This window comes from Zonotrichia leucophrys, chromosome 6, assembly GCF_028769735.1.
Source record: "Zonotrichia leucophrys gambelii isolate GWCS_2022_RI chromosome 6, RI_Zleu_2.0, whole genome shotgun sequence".
In the NCBI taxonomy this organism is placed as follows: domain Eukaryota; kingdom Metazoa; phylum Chordata; class Aves; order Passeriformes; family Passerellidae; genus Zonotrichia; species Zonotrichia leucophrys.
The window spans coordinates 25,588,797-25,602,057 of NC_088176.1; the positions used below are offsets into that span (position 1 = coordinate 25,588,797).

At 38.3% G+C, this 13,261-nt stretch overlaps 1 protein-coding gene across 7 annotated transcripts in view; it reads left to right on the forward strand.

Annotated features, from left to right (window-relative positions):
• Positions 1 to 13,261, forward strand: part of NRG3 (neuregulin 3) — a 501,669-nt gene that overhangs the window by 462,414 nt on the left and 25,994 nt on the right. For all 7 annotated transcript variants that reach the window (XM_064717135.1, XM_064717136.1, XM_064717133.1 and 4 more), the window contains 2 exons: positions 5,570 to 5,672; positions 10,699 to 10,825. In XM_064717135.1, coding sequence (XP_064573205.1) covers positions 5,570 to 5,672; positions 10,699 to 10,825 — 230 coding nt within the window. The remainder of the gene's footprint in view (positions 1 to 5,569; positions 5,673 to 10,698; positions 10,826 to 13,261) is intronic.

Here is a 13,261-nt window from a genome sequence, read left to right on the forward strand (position 1 = left end):
TAAATATCATGCAGTTGTAGTATATAATGGGCTGCATCTATTTCACTTTGCATTCATTAAAATCCTTGTGCTGTGGACATTCCACTGGTAGAAGAAAACTATTTTGTTCATCTTTATTACAATCAGAATTATCTAACTGCTTTTCCCAAAAAAGAATCAGTGTGAAAACTGTGAAATGTTTTATGAACTTCTGCCAGCAGAAGTCAGCTTGCTTTGTTTCCAGTCTGAGATGGGAATCTGTGCAATTAACCTTGACTCTGTTCTCTCTGTAAACGATAGCAGATAAAAACTTCTGCTTCTGGTTTGGGAACCTAAGAGTCTTGAATCCCTTTTAAAAGGGAAATTCTACCCAGACAGACCAAAGTCTTAAAGCAGAAAACTCCATGTCTTTTAAAAGTAGCTGAGACTTAGAAAAAACCATTATATTTTATGTGAAGTAATCCATATGCACTTAAAGATGATGAAACAGAGTTGTCTGGGGTGGATTTATCTATATCATGTATTTGCAAAGACATCTTTAGAAGTTAATATGTTTATATTGCATTTTGTTGTGTTCATCTCTGCAATGGAAGAGGCAATATCCTTGTGGTTACAGAAAGAACAAGGGTCTTGACTTAATCAAGGTCAAAGAAGAAATTTGTGAACTGTGCCTTGTAGCATCTCAGCTGTTTCTCTCTGCCTTAGCACAAGCCACAGCATATGGCAGAGAATCTGTGCAGTAGGTTTTTGCAAGTGCAAGAACAGAGAAAACTCTTGGGAGAGTGGAATGTCTGATGCTGAGGCAATCACAGATTTTGTGGAACATGCAGGCTTTTTTTATTCTCTTCATGAATTAAATTTAGAATGCTGTATATAGTTCAGTACTTCTCACACATAAATCTACCTATATTGAGAAACATGCTTCAACTACTCTCTTTTATCTTATGGGAATCTGTATTTTATTGAAAATCTTGATATTGTGGCTGAGATTTCCATGCAGTCCTCCTCCATTGTTGTCTGTGGCACTTTGAGGCTGCTGGACACCAAAGAGGGTTTAAGTGGCGAATGGGACTTTTGAGGTTCCCTTCAGAAGTGAGGGTCTGGCTCTGCAGGATATTCCAGTATCATCTGGAATGGAGGTGTGGCAGGAAAGGCATGGGCAGGGCGTGGAGGGAAATGCAAAAAGTGTGGCAGTGAGGTCACAGCAGAGATCACAGCGTCCAATTCTCTGCCTCTGCACAGCTCAGCTTTTGCATGGGGACCAAAAAAACCCCAAAGCCTTGCCTGTAATCTATTGCTGCCCTGTAATCTACTGAGGAAAAGCTGGCTCTGTGCGTGGAAAGCTGCAGGGTTTCATGTGTTCCAATGACAAGATAAAGGGTTTCCCATATTTGTGTGTAGTGTGTTGTTACCTGCAGTAATGCAGAGTGGGTTCTTTTAGGAGAAGGGAGTGAGGAAGGTAAAGGGGTGCTGAGTGCTTTTAGGGTTTGTGCTTTTGGGGCTGGGAGTAAAAATTTCAGCATAAAAATTATTCTGCACCTTTATTCATTTTCATGGGGGGTTTTTCTTCACAGAGCAAAGGTTAAGTAATGCATTTGTATGGTAAATGTCATAATTTCTCAGTTGGCTTGGTTTGAATAGTCAGTAATTATTCTCTGTGATGCTTGTGACCATATTGAGATTTTATTCAAAAGCCATTGGAATAAGCACAAGGGGGAAAGTTACTATTTTTGTTTTGTTATTGTTTTGTATAGGCCACATGCACAATGCTGTTTTTCATATTTGAAATCCCTTTCAAAGATATTTCAACTCAAAACACAGAATGGAACCAGAGGATCCAGTGATTATGGCTGGAAATGATATTGTGGATTTAGGTGCTGACAAAGCCTAGCATAATCTGTTTTAATTAACTAATTTTTTTCCTCAGTAATATGGTTATAATCATACTCAAGGACCTTGTGCCAGCATTCTTCCTTTTATAATAAAGTCAAAAAGAAGAGACCAGTTTCAGCTTATGTACAATAAAAAAAACATATCCTTTAGAAATGATTGTTATGAGAAAAATGTGTCCACCCTACACTTTTTAATCCTCTGAAGAAAAACATGTATGCTTCAGTGGGTCTTTGCATATGCATAAAATAAACAGGATACAGGCTGTAAATTTTAAAGAGCAAGAGAATTAAAAAACCCGAACCCCCAGTACCTGGAATATAACATGTACTTTTTTCATAATGTATGTGAAATTTAACTGTGCTGTGAGCAATGGGTCACTAGTAGTCATTTTGTGTTTCATAATAGCAGAAAATGACTGAGATAAGCTTAGAAAACTTTATAGCAGGTCGGAAAATAAGAAACAATCAATAGCATAATTGAGAATGGGCTCCACGTGTAACAGGGCACACATCAGCCTTGCAACAGGCACCGTGCTCCTTGTTAGTTTGTCTTGTCTTTATGTTCTGAGAAGACCTTTCTTTCCATAATATTTATTAAACAAAATCTGCATCTAAACAGTTTACTACATTACTTTTCAGCACTGTGGTTGTATTTCTCTCAGTAGAGGTTGTGTATTTTTTGTAATTTGAATGCTTGGTGAAATTCACATTCTGTAGTCTTAATCCTCCAGTGGATTATCCAGGAATATCCATGGCAGTTTATATTTTGGTTTTTAACAGAAATATTTTCTTGGCTGCTCATTAAATGAGGAATCCTCTCCCGAGAGTATTTGTTTCAGCAGACTGTAATTGAGGTGATGTACTTCACAAGGAATATATGAATATATGTGAATAAAGAGAGACTTATCATTTCAGTCACACTTTGGTTTACCTTGGGAAGTTAGTTTCAGTATGTAAATAAGTGTATGCACCAGCTGATGCAAATCCTTGAGTGAAGGAGAAGGAATTTGCAGTTCTTCTCTTTTCTACACTTTGGATTTCTCCAGGTTTCTGTTCTGTGAGGGCCCAAGTGCTTTGCAGTACTTGGCTACAGCCATCCCCAGATTCAAGTAATTTTTGATGCTCCTTGAGTCAGCTGTGTTACCTGTGCTTAGCACAATAGTGAGGTTAGATCAAGGCAGCCATGAGGAGATCTTGTAGTTTGCTGCGAAGGACAGATTGCATTGCTGTTAGTAAGAAGGTGAATTTTAAATAAAGTCAGTGTAGAAGATTAGAGAAGGGAAAAATGCCAAACTGATTATATTTAAAATGTTAAAGACAAAAAATGCTGAAATCCAATACATAAATAAATATTTACAGGATGTAAAAGATGAACAAAGGTGTCTAGAGAAATAGAGTACAGGTAATCAATAAGTACTTCTTTAAATATGCACTGTACAAAGTAAACAAAAAGGAAAGAAAATATTGATCAACATGTGTTGAAAGCTGGTGACAGGGATTAATCTGACTGCACAAAAGACTCAAATCTTCACATAGTTGTTTTAGCAAGATAATATTGTCTGGTCTCTGAATTGCTTTTATCTTGGTAAGGCTTATTCTGAAGCATCTTTAACAAGGCAGTGATAGCTATTCAGGACTGACAAAAGAACATAGCTGTACTAAACAAACAATTTCTCAAAAAGCAATAGCAAGAGAAAAAATAAAGTATTTAATGAGGACTTCAGTTGAAAGAAAATCAAAATTAAGCCTAGTGTACACATTACTTAAATCAATTTATTTTTGTGAACAGATTTTTAAATTGTTATTTATATGGAATGTTTGAGTGAAACTGCAATTCATAACTATGTGTGGTTTAGTTGGGGCTTAGGCAGTAGGTGCTGACATCAGTATTCAGGCAGAACAGGTTAACAATTGCTGAAATGAAGAGTTTTTAAATGAGTTTGTGTGGTTACATCAATGTAAGAATTCAGATTTGTTAGATTTGTGTATTGCTGTGGAAATTGAAGTTGGGTAACTGTGTTTGCACAATTGCTTTTAACAGCAAAAAAATAAATAAAACAAAAGACATTAAACCCCAAACATTTAGTTCAGTGCCAGTAAGGATTTTGGACCTCCCAGTGAGGAAGAGGCCTAAAGCTGTACTGGAATCAATTTAGTGCAATATGAACAGGATTTCCTTTTGAATTACAGTTTCTTCAGTTATTTTTTAGACAGGTGAAATATCTATTTGCTTCTTTTAATTTTTTAAGATAGTATTTTAGAAATACAATTTTTGGAATTTCAAATTTAAATAATGGGGAAATGTCAGCAGAAGCTGAGGTTATTTTCTATCTCAGATCACTGTGGTGTTGTTTGAGAGAGCAAGTAGGTAGACAAGTAATTAAAAAAAATCAAGATTTGATACTGTAATTTTCTTTTTAATAGCTTACAAAATAATAACTGGGTCTTACAAGAGATAGATGCTTGTGTTTAAGATTCCAAATGTTGAATAACAGCACTATGATATTCATTCTTGAAAAATTATTAATTAGTACTGATTAGGGTACTGCACATAGTCTTTAGTGATTTGCCTGGATTTACCTTGGTGTTTTCATACAATATTTGTTATGAACCTGAGAGTTTCAAACTTGGAGCTGCTGCCACCTACTTGACATGTGTGCCTGGTGTTCCCATGTTTGGGGGTGCCTGCACTGAGAGCCCCGGCCTAGGCAGGAAATGTGGGTTTGTCAGCACACAGGGCTTGGGCTGTGCTCTGATGATCCCACGCACCGCCTTTCCACCTGGAATTTGTGGATGAAAATACTGGCTTGTACGTTGCATGTTTGGAAAAAAGTGATCTTTAAAAATATCAATCTGTTTTTTGTGTTCACATTTTGAACTAGAAGAGTGGTTGGAAGAATAAACATTAAATATAAGTCTTAAGGAGCTGTTGAATTGAATGTAGGAATCTCCAGTTGCTTATCAGCTCCTGTCTGCTGTCATGAAGGAGTGTTTTCTTTTATTTCCTTAGCTTTTTTCTTTTTTTTTTTTTTACTTTCATTCTGTTTCTGGTTTAAAGGTATTTAGAATATTATGAGATTTATAAAGAAAATCTGTTTTTTAAAAACTAAACACCTATCAAAGCAATATCTGCTGCTTCATAGCAAAATAGTCATTGGGTTCCATGCAAGTTCATTGAGTTGATTTTTTACTCTGGCATGTTTTGCATAAGCTTCAGGACATGGGAGTAAGGCATTGTAATCAATGCCTTACTCAAATCAAATCAAAAAACCATTACATTTTTGGGGTAGGTAAAGGAGAACTCTGACTCTTGTGGGACCACAGAAGAGCTCTGATTGTTCTTTCCTTAGACCAGAAAAACTCCGTGGTGGTAGGGCACTTTATCCTATTGATGGTAAAATCTTTGTTAAGAAAAGCTGAAAAACAGCATGTGGGGCAGAGAAAAGACTAAACTGTCCTGACTGTCATTATTCTGTATCTCTCAGAGTGTACTGGGGCCATTTTCTAAAACTTCCGAGGAGGCCCCAGCTGCATGGACCTTGCTAGAGGGGGGGTTCAGAGAAGCACCCATTCTGTGGAGGAATTATCCAGGCCAGACCTCCAAGAATCTGTCCATCATTAGTGAAGCCATGAGGGGCTGCCAGCTGCCCTTTGCAGGTGTGTTCTGTGCTCCCTAACGTGCCCTTTGCTGCCCACAGAGAGCGAGGAGGTGTACCAGCGCCAGGTGCTGTCCATCGCCTGCATCGTCTTCGGCATCGTCGTGGTGGGCATGCTGTGTGCAGCCTTCTACTTCAAAACCAAGTAAGAGCCTTCCCCTGCTGTGCCTGGGGTTTAGCTGCTGTCCCTTTTACAGCCTTACAGCCCTTCAGCTTCTCCCCTCCTTTTGAAGCTGCTGTTATCTCTGGTCCGGCTACAGCAGTTCCCCGTGGCTGCACTAAGTCGTCCCCAAAACATAAAAAGGAGCAATATGTGTTCTTCTTTCTATTTTCTGATATCTCAAAAGAATAGATTGTGTCATATCCACTTCTTTTTCTTTGGACAGTAATAATTTTGTGTCATTTACCATCACTGCAATAATCACTTTGCTCTTCTGAAAACGGTAGTTTAAACATACCATCTCCTTTTTGCATTTCATTTCATATCCCTGCATGTCCATTCCTCTATACTGAGAACAAAAGTTAGAAATGCAGAAACAAGTCCGTTGCAGATATCTGTAATCTGTAGTTAATACAGCAGCCTGTTGATGAAGATGCATATGAGTGCCTGTAACACAGAAGGATTTGACCTATTCAAGTAGTGAAATCGTCTGGACTAAACTATTTTCAAGTGAAATGCTGTCCACTCTATTCTTTTATCTTCCCAACTGAATATTATTTTATAATATTTATTGTTATGTGTGCAATCTGAGTTGCAAAAACCTCATAGCAGTTACATGGCATGCTTGTCAGTGCCCCTGTATCAATAAATATGTTCTGTACGGTGGTCATCCTTCATTCCTGTTCCAGCCGGAGTTAATGAGAAAACACAAATCAATTTAAAAAAGTACCTGCATGAGGCTAGTCAGGGTGGCTGAACATCAAAAATGTGAAGGTTGGTACTATTTAAAAGTTTGGATGTTTATCTGAATCTCTTTCTAAAATTCCTTTTAATGTGTAGGAAATCCAACAAGGATTAGGTTTTATTTAGAAAAATATTTAAATTTACTTTTCTATCTGGGGTGGTGGAGGGGAAATCACCAGGTGTTTTTTACCCCTTTTTCTTCCCCTCAGACTTCAGGGGTATGCCATGAGTGAAGATTTGAGTCAGTTCATGGTTTTTCTAAATGATTCTGATGTCTTGAGGGGTTTTGTTAATTGTTGTGTGGACATCCAGAGTGACAGTGATGCTAGCTGGGAAGGACAGAGTGGCAGGACAGTTCCTCCCTGCAAACTCCTCCGCTGTAGTGTAAATGTGAGCAGAGACAGGCACTCTGGCACTGCCATTAGGAATGTCATTGTGCATTTCAGATCCGCACATCTCAGAAGAGTGAGTGAGAATCTCCCTGGAAAGGCTTGAGGGTTTTGCTGGTGAGGAGTTTCAGAAAGGCAGGATGGGTTGTCAGTAGGAGGAACATGCAGTCAGTGGCTGAGCATAGTGAGAATGAGCAGCCTCCCTGTTACTCACAGTGCCCTCCTGCTCCTGCACTGCTGTGGTTGTGCACTGCTCCTGCACCGGTGAGAGCTGGGTTGGAGCAGCCTGCAGAACACCCTGGCTTTGATCAGCTGTGAGGAGAGCTAAGTCTGAAAATAATGAGTGGAAATAGCACTTGAAAGAGGAGCTTACAGGACAATAGTGCATCATGATTCAGGAGCAGGTTGGGGTTGGGGCTTTGTCTGCATTATTAATATTAGAGTTACTGAGAAGAGCTGAAGTGGGCTGGTGCCAGACTCTGGGAACTGAAGTTTGGAGTTAGGAGAAAGTGAGCACTTGTGGTTCAGCCAGGAGGCCTCAGACAGTGTACAGGGAGGCTGATCAGGCCCTCACACCCTGCCTGTGCCTCCATCTGCTGCTGCCCAGAGAGGAGATCAAAGTGTCTAGGCTGGGTCTCATGGAGCCCAGGTAAAATTGTAAATGTAGCATTGGCCAGTGCCTTAAGGATGCAAAACCCAACAAATTTGAAGTGCCTAACACTTACCATATGTTAGCTTTGAGTCAGCAGGTTTTTGGGAGCTTCTTCATCAGGCATATGGACCCTGACTGTGCTTAAGAATTATCAGAGCATTCCTCCTGCATGGGGGTTATCTTGGGGTTTCATTTGACGTACAAAAAATGCAGAATATTGCTAACAGATACAGAAACTCTGAATAGTGCTATCATTAAGAGGAAAGTTTCCATGAGGATCCTGACTTACTTAGTCTGACAATTCTATAATACCAGCTGCTAGAAATAGGCACTTCCCTATAAGCCATTGAATTAAAAGTCCTTTTTTAAAATAGACTCAATCTGAGAAAGTTTAGGACTATAATTAAACTCTGTGCCCTTCCAATTATTCCTTTTAGGTTAATCAAGAAAAGGCTGGAAGTGTTAGCAACAGATGAAGAGTACAGTAATGGGCTGCCCTTTACAGCTTAGACTTTTACAAATGACTAGTGACTTTATTTCTTGCTGAAGTAAGAACACTTCATTGCCAAGTAACTCTAAAGTAGAACGCATAAGGCCCATTTGTTTTGAAAACAAAACTTATAAAATAAATTTATTAATCAGCAAGTAACTTTGAATTATTAATGATTTCTAGTTTTATAGCTGTGCATCCTATAGTTTGCCCAAATGAATATGCATAAACCTGATATTAATGTTAGGTTGCATGAACATAAAAGGAAATTAATGATTGGATTGTTTTTCTCAGCAAATTACCTTCAGGAATTTCAGTTGTAATGTTAAAGACTGCAGTAATGAGGCTGAATTTTTGCAGTTTACTTTCACATGTTTATAAATATCGAAACAACTCTATTCATTTTTATAAATAAATCCAAAAATTGTTTTGTAATTTTCCTGATTAAGTTATCATTTTGTATGTTTATGAGAGGCTCCCAAAATCTGATGCTTTGATCATTTTTCACTATCATTGTTCATGCCTTACATAAAGTCATGCAAAAAATTCCTGAAGATTCCATAACCGTTCTGGAGACCAAGCAAGAGGCTGGTTCTCCAGTAGGACATAGGAACAGATGTGCTAATTTCCTCAGTGGATGTAATTTAGCCAGTCAGAAAATAGTAGTTCTTAAAAACACTGAAGTTGCTGTTATGAATCTCCCTTGGAATTTTATGAGAAGCTGAAGAGCTCATTTAGACATTTTACAAATGAAATTGTTCAAATTTTTTTAGATTCAAAAATTAGTGGATATTAAAAACATTTTTAAAAGAGATGTTTCAGACTCAGCTGATTAATTTAATTTGACGCTACATTCATTTAGATTATATATCTATTCAGATTATTCTAATATTAATTCTACCAGTTTTGGCTAAAGAAAATCTTGAACATTTTTGTGAAATTATTTTGAGAATTTATTTCCTATTTCCTACCTCTCTATTCATAGATTTTATTAATTATGAGCTCCTAGCAATACTCAAAACATGCCACTCATATTTGTGTCATGGTTACAATATAAATTCATTCTTTTCCATTTGTTTCAAAATAGGATGTAAGTAGAAAGCCTAAGAGGTGCTCAGAGTCCTGCATTTGTTATGGCTTGTGACCTGTACTCAGCAAACAAGCTGTAACAAATACTTCTATGCAAGTACTTACAAATTGTTGAATTTAAGCAAATGCTTACATTGTGTCACACTGAACCAAAGCGAAAGGACTCAAAAAATATTGAAAGTATGTTATTAAAATTGAGTATCTTGACAATTGAATATCTTAACAATTGAGAATTGTGATACTTCTCACCACTTACTTTCATTTTGAGGGAAGTGTCCTCTCTCCGAGGCCCCTCCACTGAACACGTAACCAATTCATTTTCCTCTGCTTTCTTATACCTTCCAGCACTAGACAAGAGATTCCACTGTGAATAAGAAATTCAGATTAATTTTATACTTCATTCAGTGTCAAATTCACTATCTGACACAAGACTCTATCAAGCTTAATGATGTCACAAGGGTTTCCAAAATCAAATCACCAGAAATTTTTCAAAATGCTGCTGAAGCTGCTTTGCTAAAATTCAAATTTCACTATAGAAAGGCCGTATTTTATTTATCTCTTACAAATACTTGCCAGAAATCACTTCCTTTGGAAATTTGGCTCAGCACCAGTTGCTGTCCAAAACCTGCTGGTGGTATAATGAAATGCTGCTGCTGGTGAGTCCTTGACATTGCTGGGTTGTTTCCAAGGCCATTGTAGGTTCACTGCTGGAGATGCATCTTCTGGAGAGAGAAAGAAAGCAGGGAAGGAAAGAATTAAAATGGGATTGTGAAGTTTTTGCTCATCATTGTTTAAAGCTGATAGTCCCAGACAATGTAGCTTATCACAAAAAAAAAAAACAAAAAACTGATAAAAGAGCTTAAATGTATTTTGCTAACAGTTTTTGCCCAGCTCAGATAACTTTTTGCAGAAGATAAAAGTCATATTTAAAGTTTGCTGTCTCATATCCTCTTTCATGTACAGAACTTAAAAAACGGTTTGTCACTTCCACTCAATACAGTGTGGCAGAAACAGAGAAAGAGAAAGTCTTTGTTAACAGTGCAGTTATCTCCTGAATAATGCAAGGGATTCATCCAGTGGTATTCCTAGCTCTGACAGGGTGGATTGCAGTATAATAACTCAAAAACGCATTCTCAGTGGCCATACTGACATTTTTTCCAGGTTTCAGCATATAAGCAGAAGCTGCTCAATATAAGATGTGTTATAGGTCAAGTCTCATCAGCCAGCAGAAATCTTTGATTCTTCATCAATTTTTATGGCCAGCAGGGGCTAATGCCAGTTTTATTTGCCAAAACCCTTTTCCCAAATCTGAGCAAAATGCTTTTTTATTATTCACACTGACTCGCAAGCTATTGTTAAATGTGCAATAGATAATCTTACAAAACCCTGCACCAGCACAACGAGCATACTATTCTAGTGATCTGAGAATAGAAGGTATTTTAAAACGCAAGAGAGGGGTTTTTGTCCCCTTTGTTAAGCCTTGCCAGGAAACAACGGCTGCACTGGAATATCAGACATCAGTGAATCAGCTCAGCTGGCTAGCAGGGTGAAGTTTTGAACAAAGGGAGCTGTGGCTATGAAAGTATCATGGCTCTAGCAGAAGATCAAGTGAGCTCTTTCTTACATGGATTTTATTCCTCTCTGCAGGAAGCAAACCAAGCAGATCCACGAACAGCTGAAAGAAACGCAGAATAGGAAAACCTACAGCCTAAATGCTTCCAGCATGATGGCAAAGTCAGAGTGTATGGCACAAAGCCAAGTCCAGCTGCAAAATGTAAGTAATCCTGCCAGCTACAGCACTTAATAGCCTGGCTGAGTTCCTGCTGCTGATGGCAGCACATCGTCATGCTGCTATTAACATCTGAGCAATGGGAACCACAATTCTCACCCCTTTCATAAAATGTTTTCTATCAGGCCTCTTAAAGGAAAGCAGGGATTTTTTTCTAAAGTTATTTCTATGGATCCTGGTACATTTTGTTCATGTGGCAGACTTTGCTGAGCCCCCCAGCTCTGAATTCAGCAGTGGAAATTACTGTTATATTTTCCTGCAATGCTCATACCTGTCTGTATGTGTAGTGAGGGTCCTTGAACTTAAGTGATGTCACACCTTCCAATAATTTATGAACCTGCAGGAAAAAACACAGGAATTTGTCACAGTTAATTCAGAGTGAATTCAAGATCTAGAACTAAATTTACAAATGTAAACAAATGCCCAAGGGAAGACCATGCAGATGGTCTCATTTTTCTGGGTCTTTATTTAAAGGTACTTTGGTTTACAGAAAGAAATTAGTCTGTTCAAACTAAATTTGAAATATATTTAATCATTTTCTGAATGTAATTATATGTAAGTCATTACAGTCTCACAATCATGAAATATGTAAAGCGTGTTTGAAATAAGGAACTTGAAGACAACCAATTTATTTAGCCCTGGTATTTTTTTAGGAAGATATTTTCCAGTGTATGTCATTCTCTTTCCCCTGCTCACACACAATCAGTGCTGTCTTACTTTGAACAAAGCCTTTGGAAGAAGGATCCTGGTAAGCAATATAATAGGAAAATATAAAAGATATATAAAACCTTTCTAAATTTTTTAAAAAAGAGTATCTTAGTGTTGCTTAAAGGAATAACTTCCTTATTTGCCAGATTCCATCAAAACAGTGGGAATTTAGCAAAAGTGAGCACTCATGCCCACTTATCCAAAGACTTCTGAACTTCTAGTTCACATCCAATTAATTTAGAGATAAATGTAAGCCCTTTTAACCAATTTAGAGTAAGCAGAGCCTCCCTGCTAAGACAGAGAGGCTGTGAGAACATTGCTTGTATTCACTAAAAGTTCTGTATTCGCCACTGTGGTGCCCCTATGCTCATGATATGCTTTGTAATTCAGGAAAAATACACTCTTCCAAGAAGGAAGATAGCTCCACTAAATTGACATAATCACAATTTGGGGAACCTTGTGCAATTTTTTCTCTCACTTTCAGTTCATTCAGCCTTATTTCTAACCCCTAAACAAAAGAGCTGGTGGGAGTGTTGATGGTTGTAATGATGGCAGCAAAAGGTAAAGTTCAAGATCCTTTTGTTCTATCCTATGAAATAAGCCTTGGTTAACACTAAGAAATGCTCTTTGGCATTTTCTCACTGTAATTCAGTGCAATATTTTGTCATTTTCTTTTGCCACAGCCATAGCCATAATGGCTGAAATAGCAGTTCATGCATTCTGGGCACAGAGATTGAACACCATCCTTATATTTACTATTTTAATCCAAATTTTATTTTCAGTTTTTATTTCTGTTCAGCCTGACATTATGAGTGCTGGTAATTAACACACCATTTTCTTGTCCTTGTGGCTGTTTACAGGCAACTGTTTTCTCCTTGCCATTAATGCATTCTCCCTTTGGGAAGATAGGAAGGAAGGAAAACAGAATGACCTTGTGCAGGATGCAGTGTAACAGTGTAATAACAGTTTCTGTTGTTAGGAAGATTTGAGTGCAGGAATGCATGCAGGCAGCTCATGAAATATTTACAGAACTTGCCAGGTTGGAGGGGGGAAAGGGCAGGGCTTTGGTGAGGCTGCAGGGAAGGGGCTTTGGGAAGGTGTTTTGTAGGAATGGCTGTGTGACTCCCCCTGAGAGGCCAGAGATCTGCCTGGGGTGTATGTGCTGGGTGGAAAGGGCAGCAGGCAGCCTGGATGGGATTCCCATCTACAGCTGCCACTGCCTGGGCCTGGGGAGAAATCCTGGTTCTCTCCATTGCCAGGAGCTAATAAATAAACTTAAATAAATGAGGGCAGTTACTTTCTGGAGGCTACTCCTCCAGAAAGTAATTTTGGTTTAGGTCATCCTGGAAGTTGCTTCTTTTCCCACTCCATGTGCTCCCCCTACAAGCAAGACAGTTTTCCCATTTTTTCCCCCTTTCTGTCTTTCCCTAGAAGATTATCCCAGATTTTTCTCTTGTCTCTTTTGAATAGACCTGGTGATGCTTTCAGGCTTTTCACACAGCTCTCTCTTCTGCAGAGAGAATGCTTTTGTGGAGACCTGAGAAAAGCTGCATAAGGTTCCTTATTCTTGATGACTATTCTGAAGGAACCATCACCTTTTGACTGAGAGGTTGCTATATTTAGTAAAGGGCCCATCTATTTTACCAAATGTGTTGCTTTAGAAGGAGCTTTAACTTATTTTCCAAGGCCCAGGGTGTAGCAGACAAGGTTGCA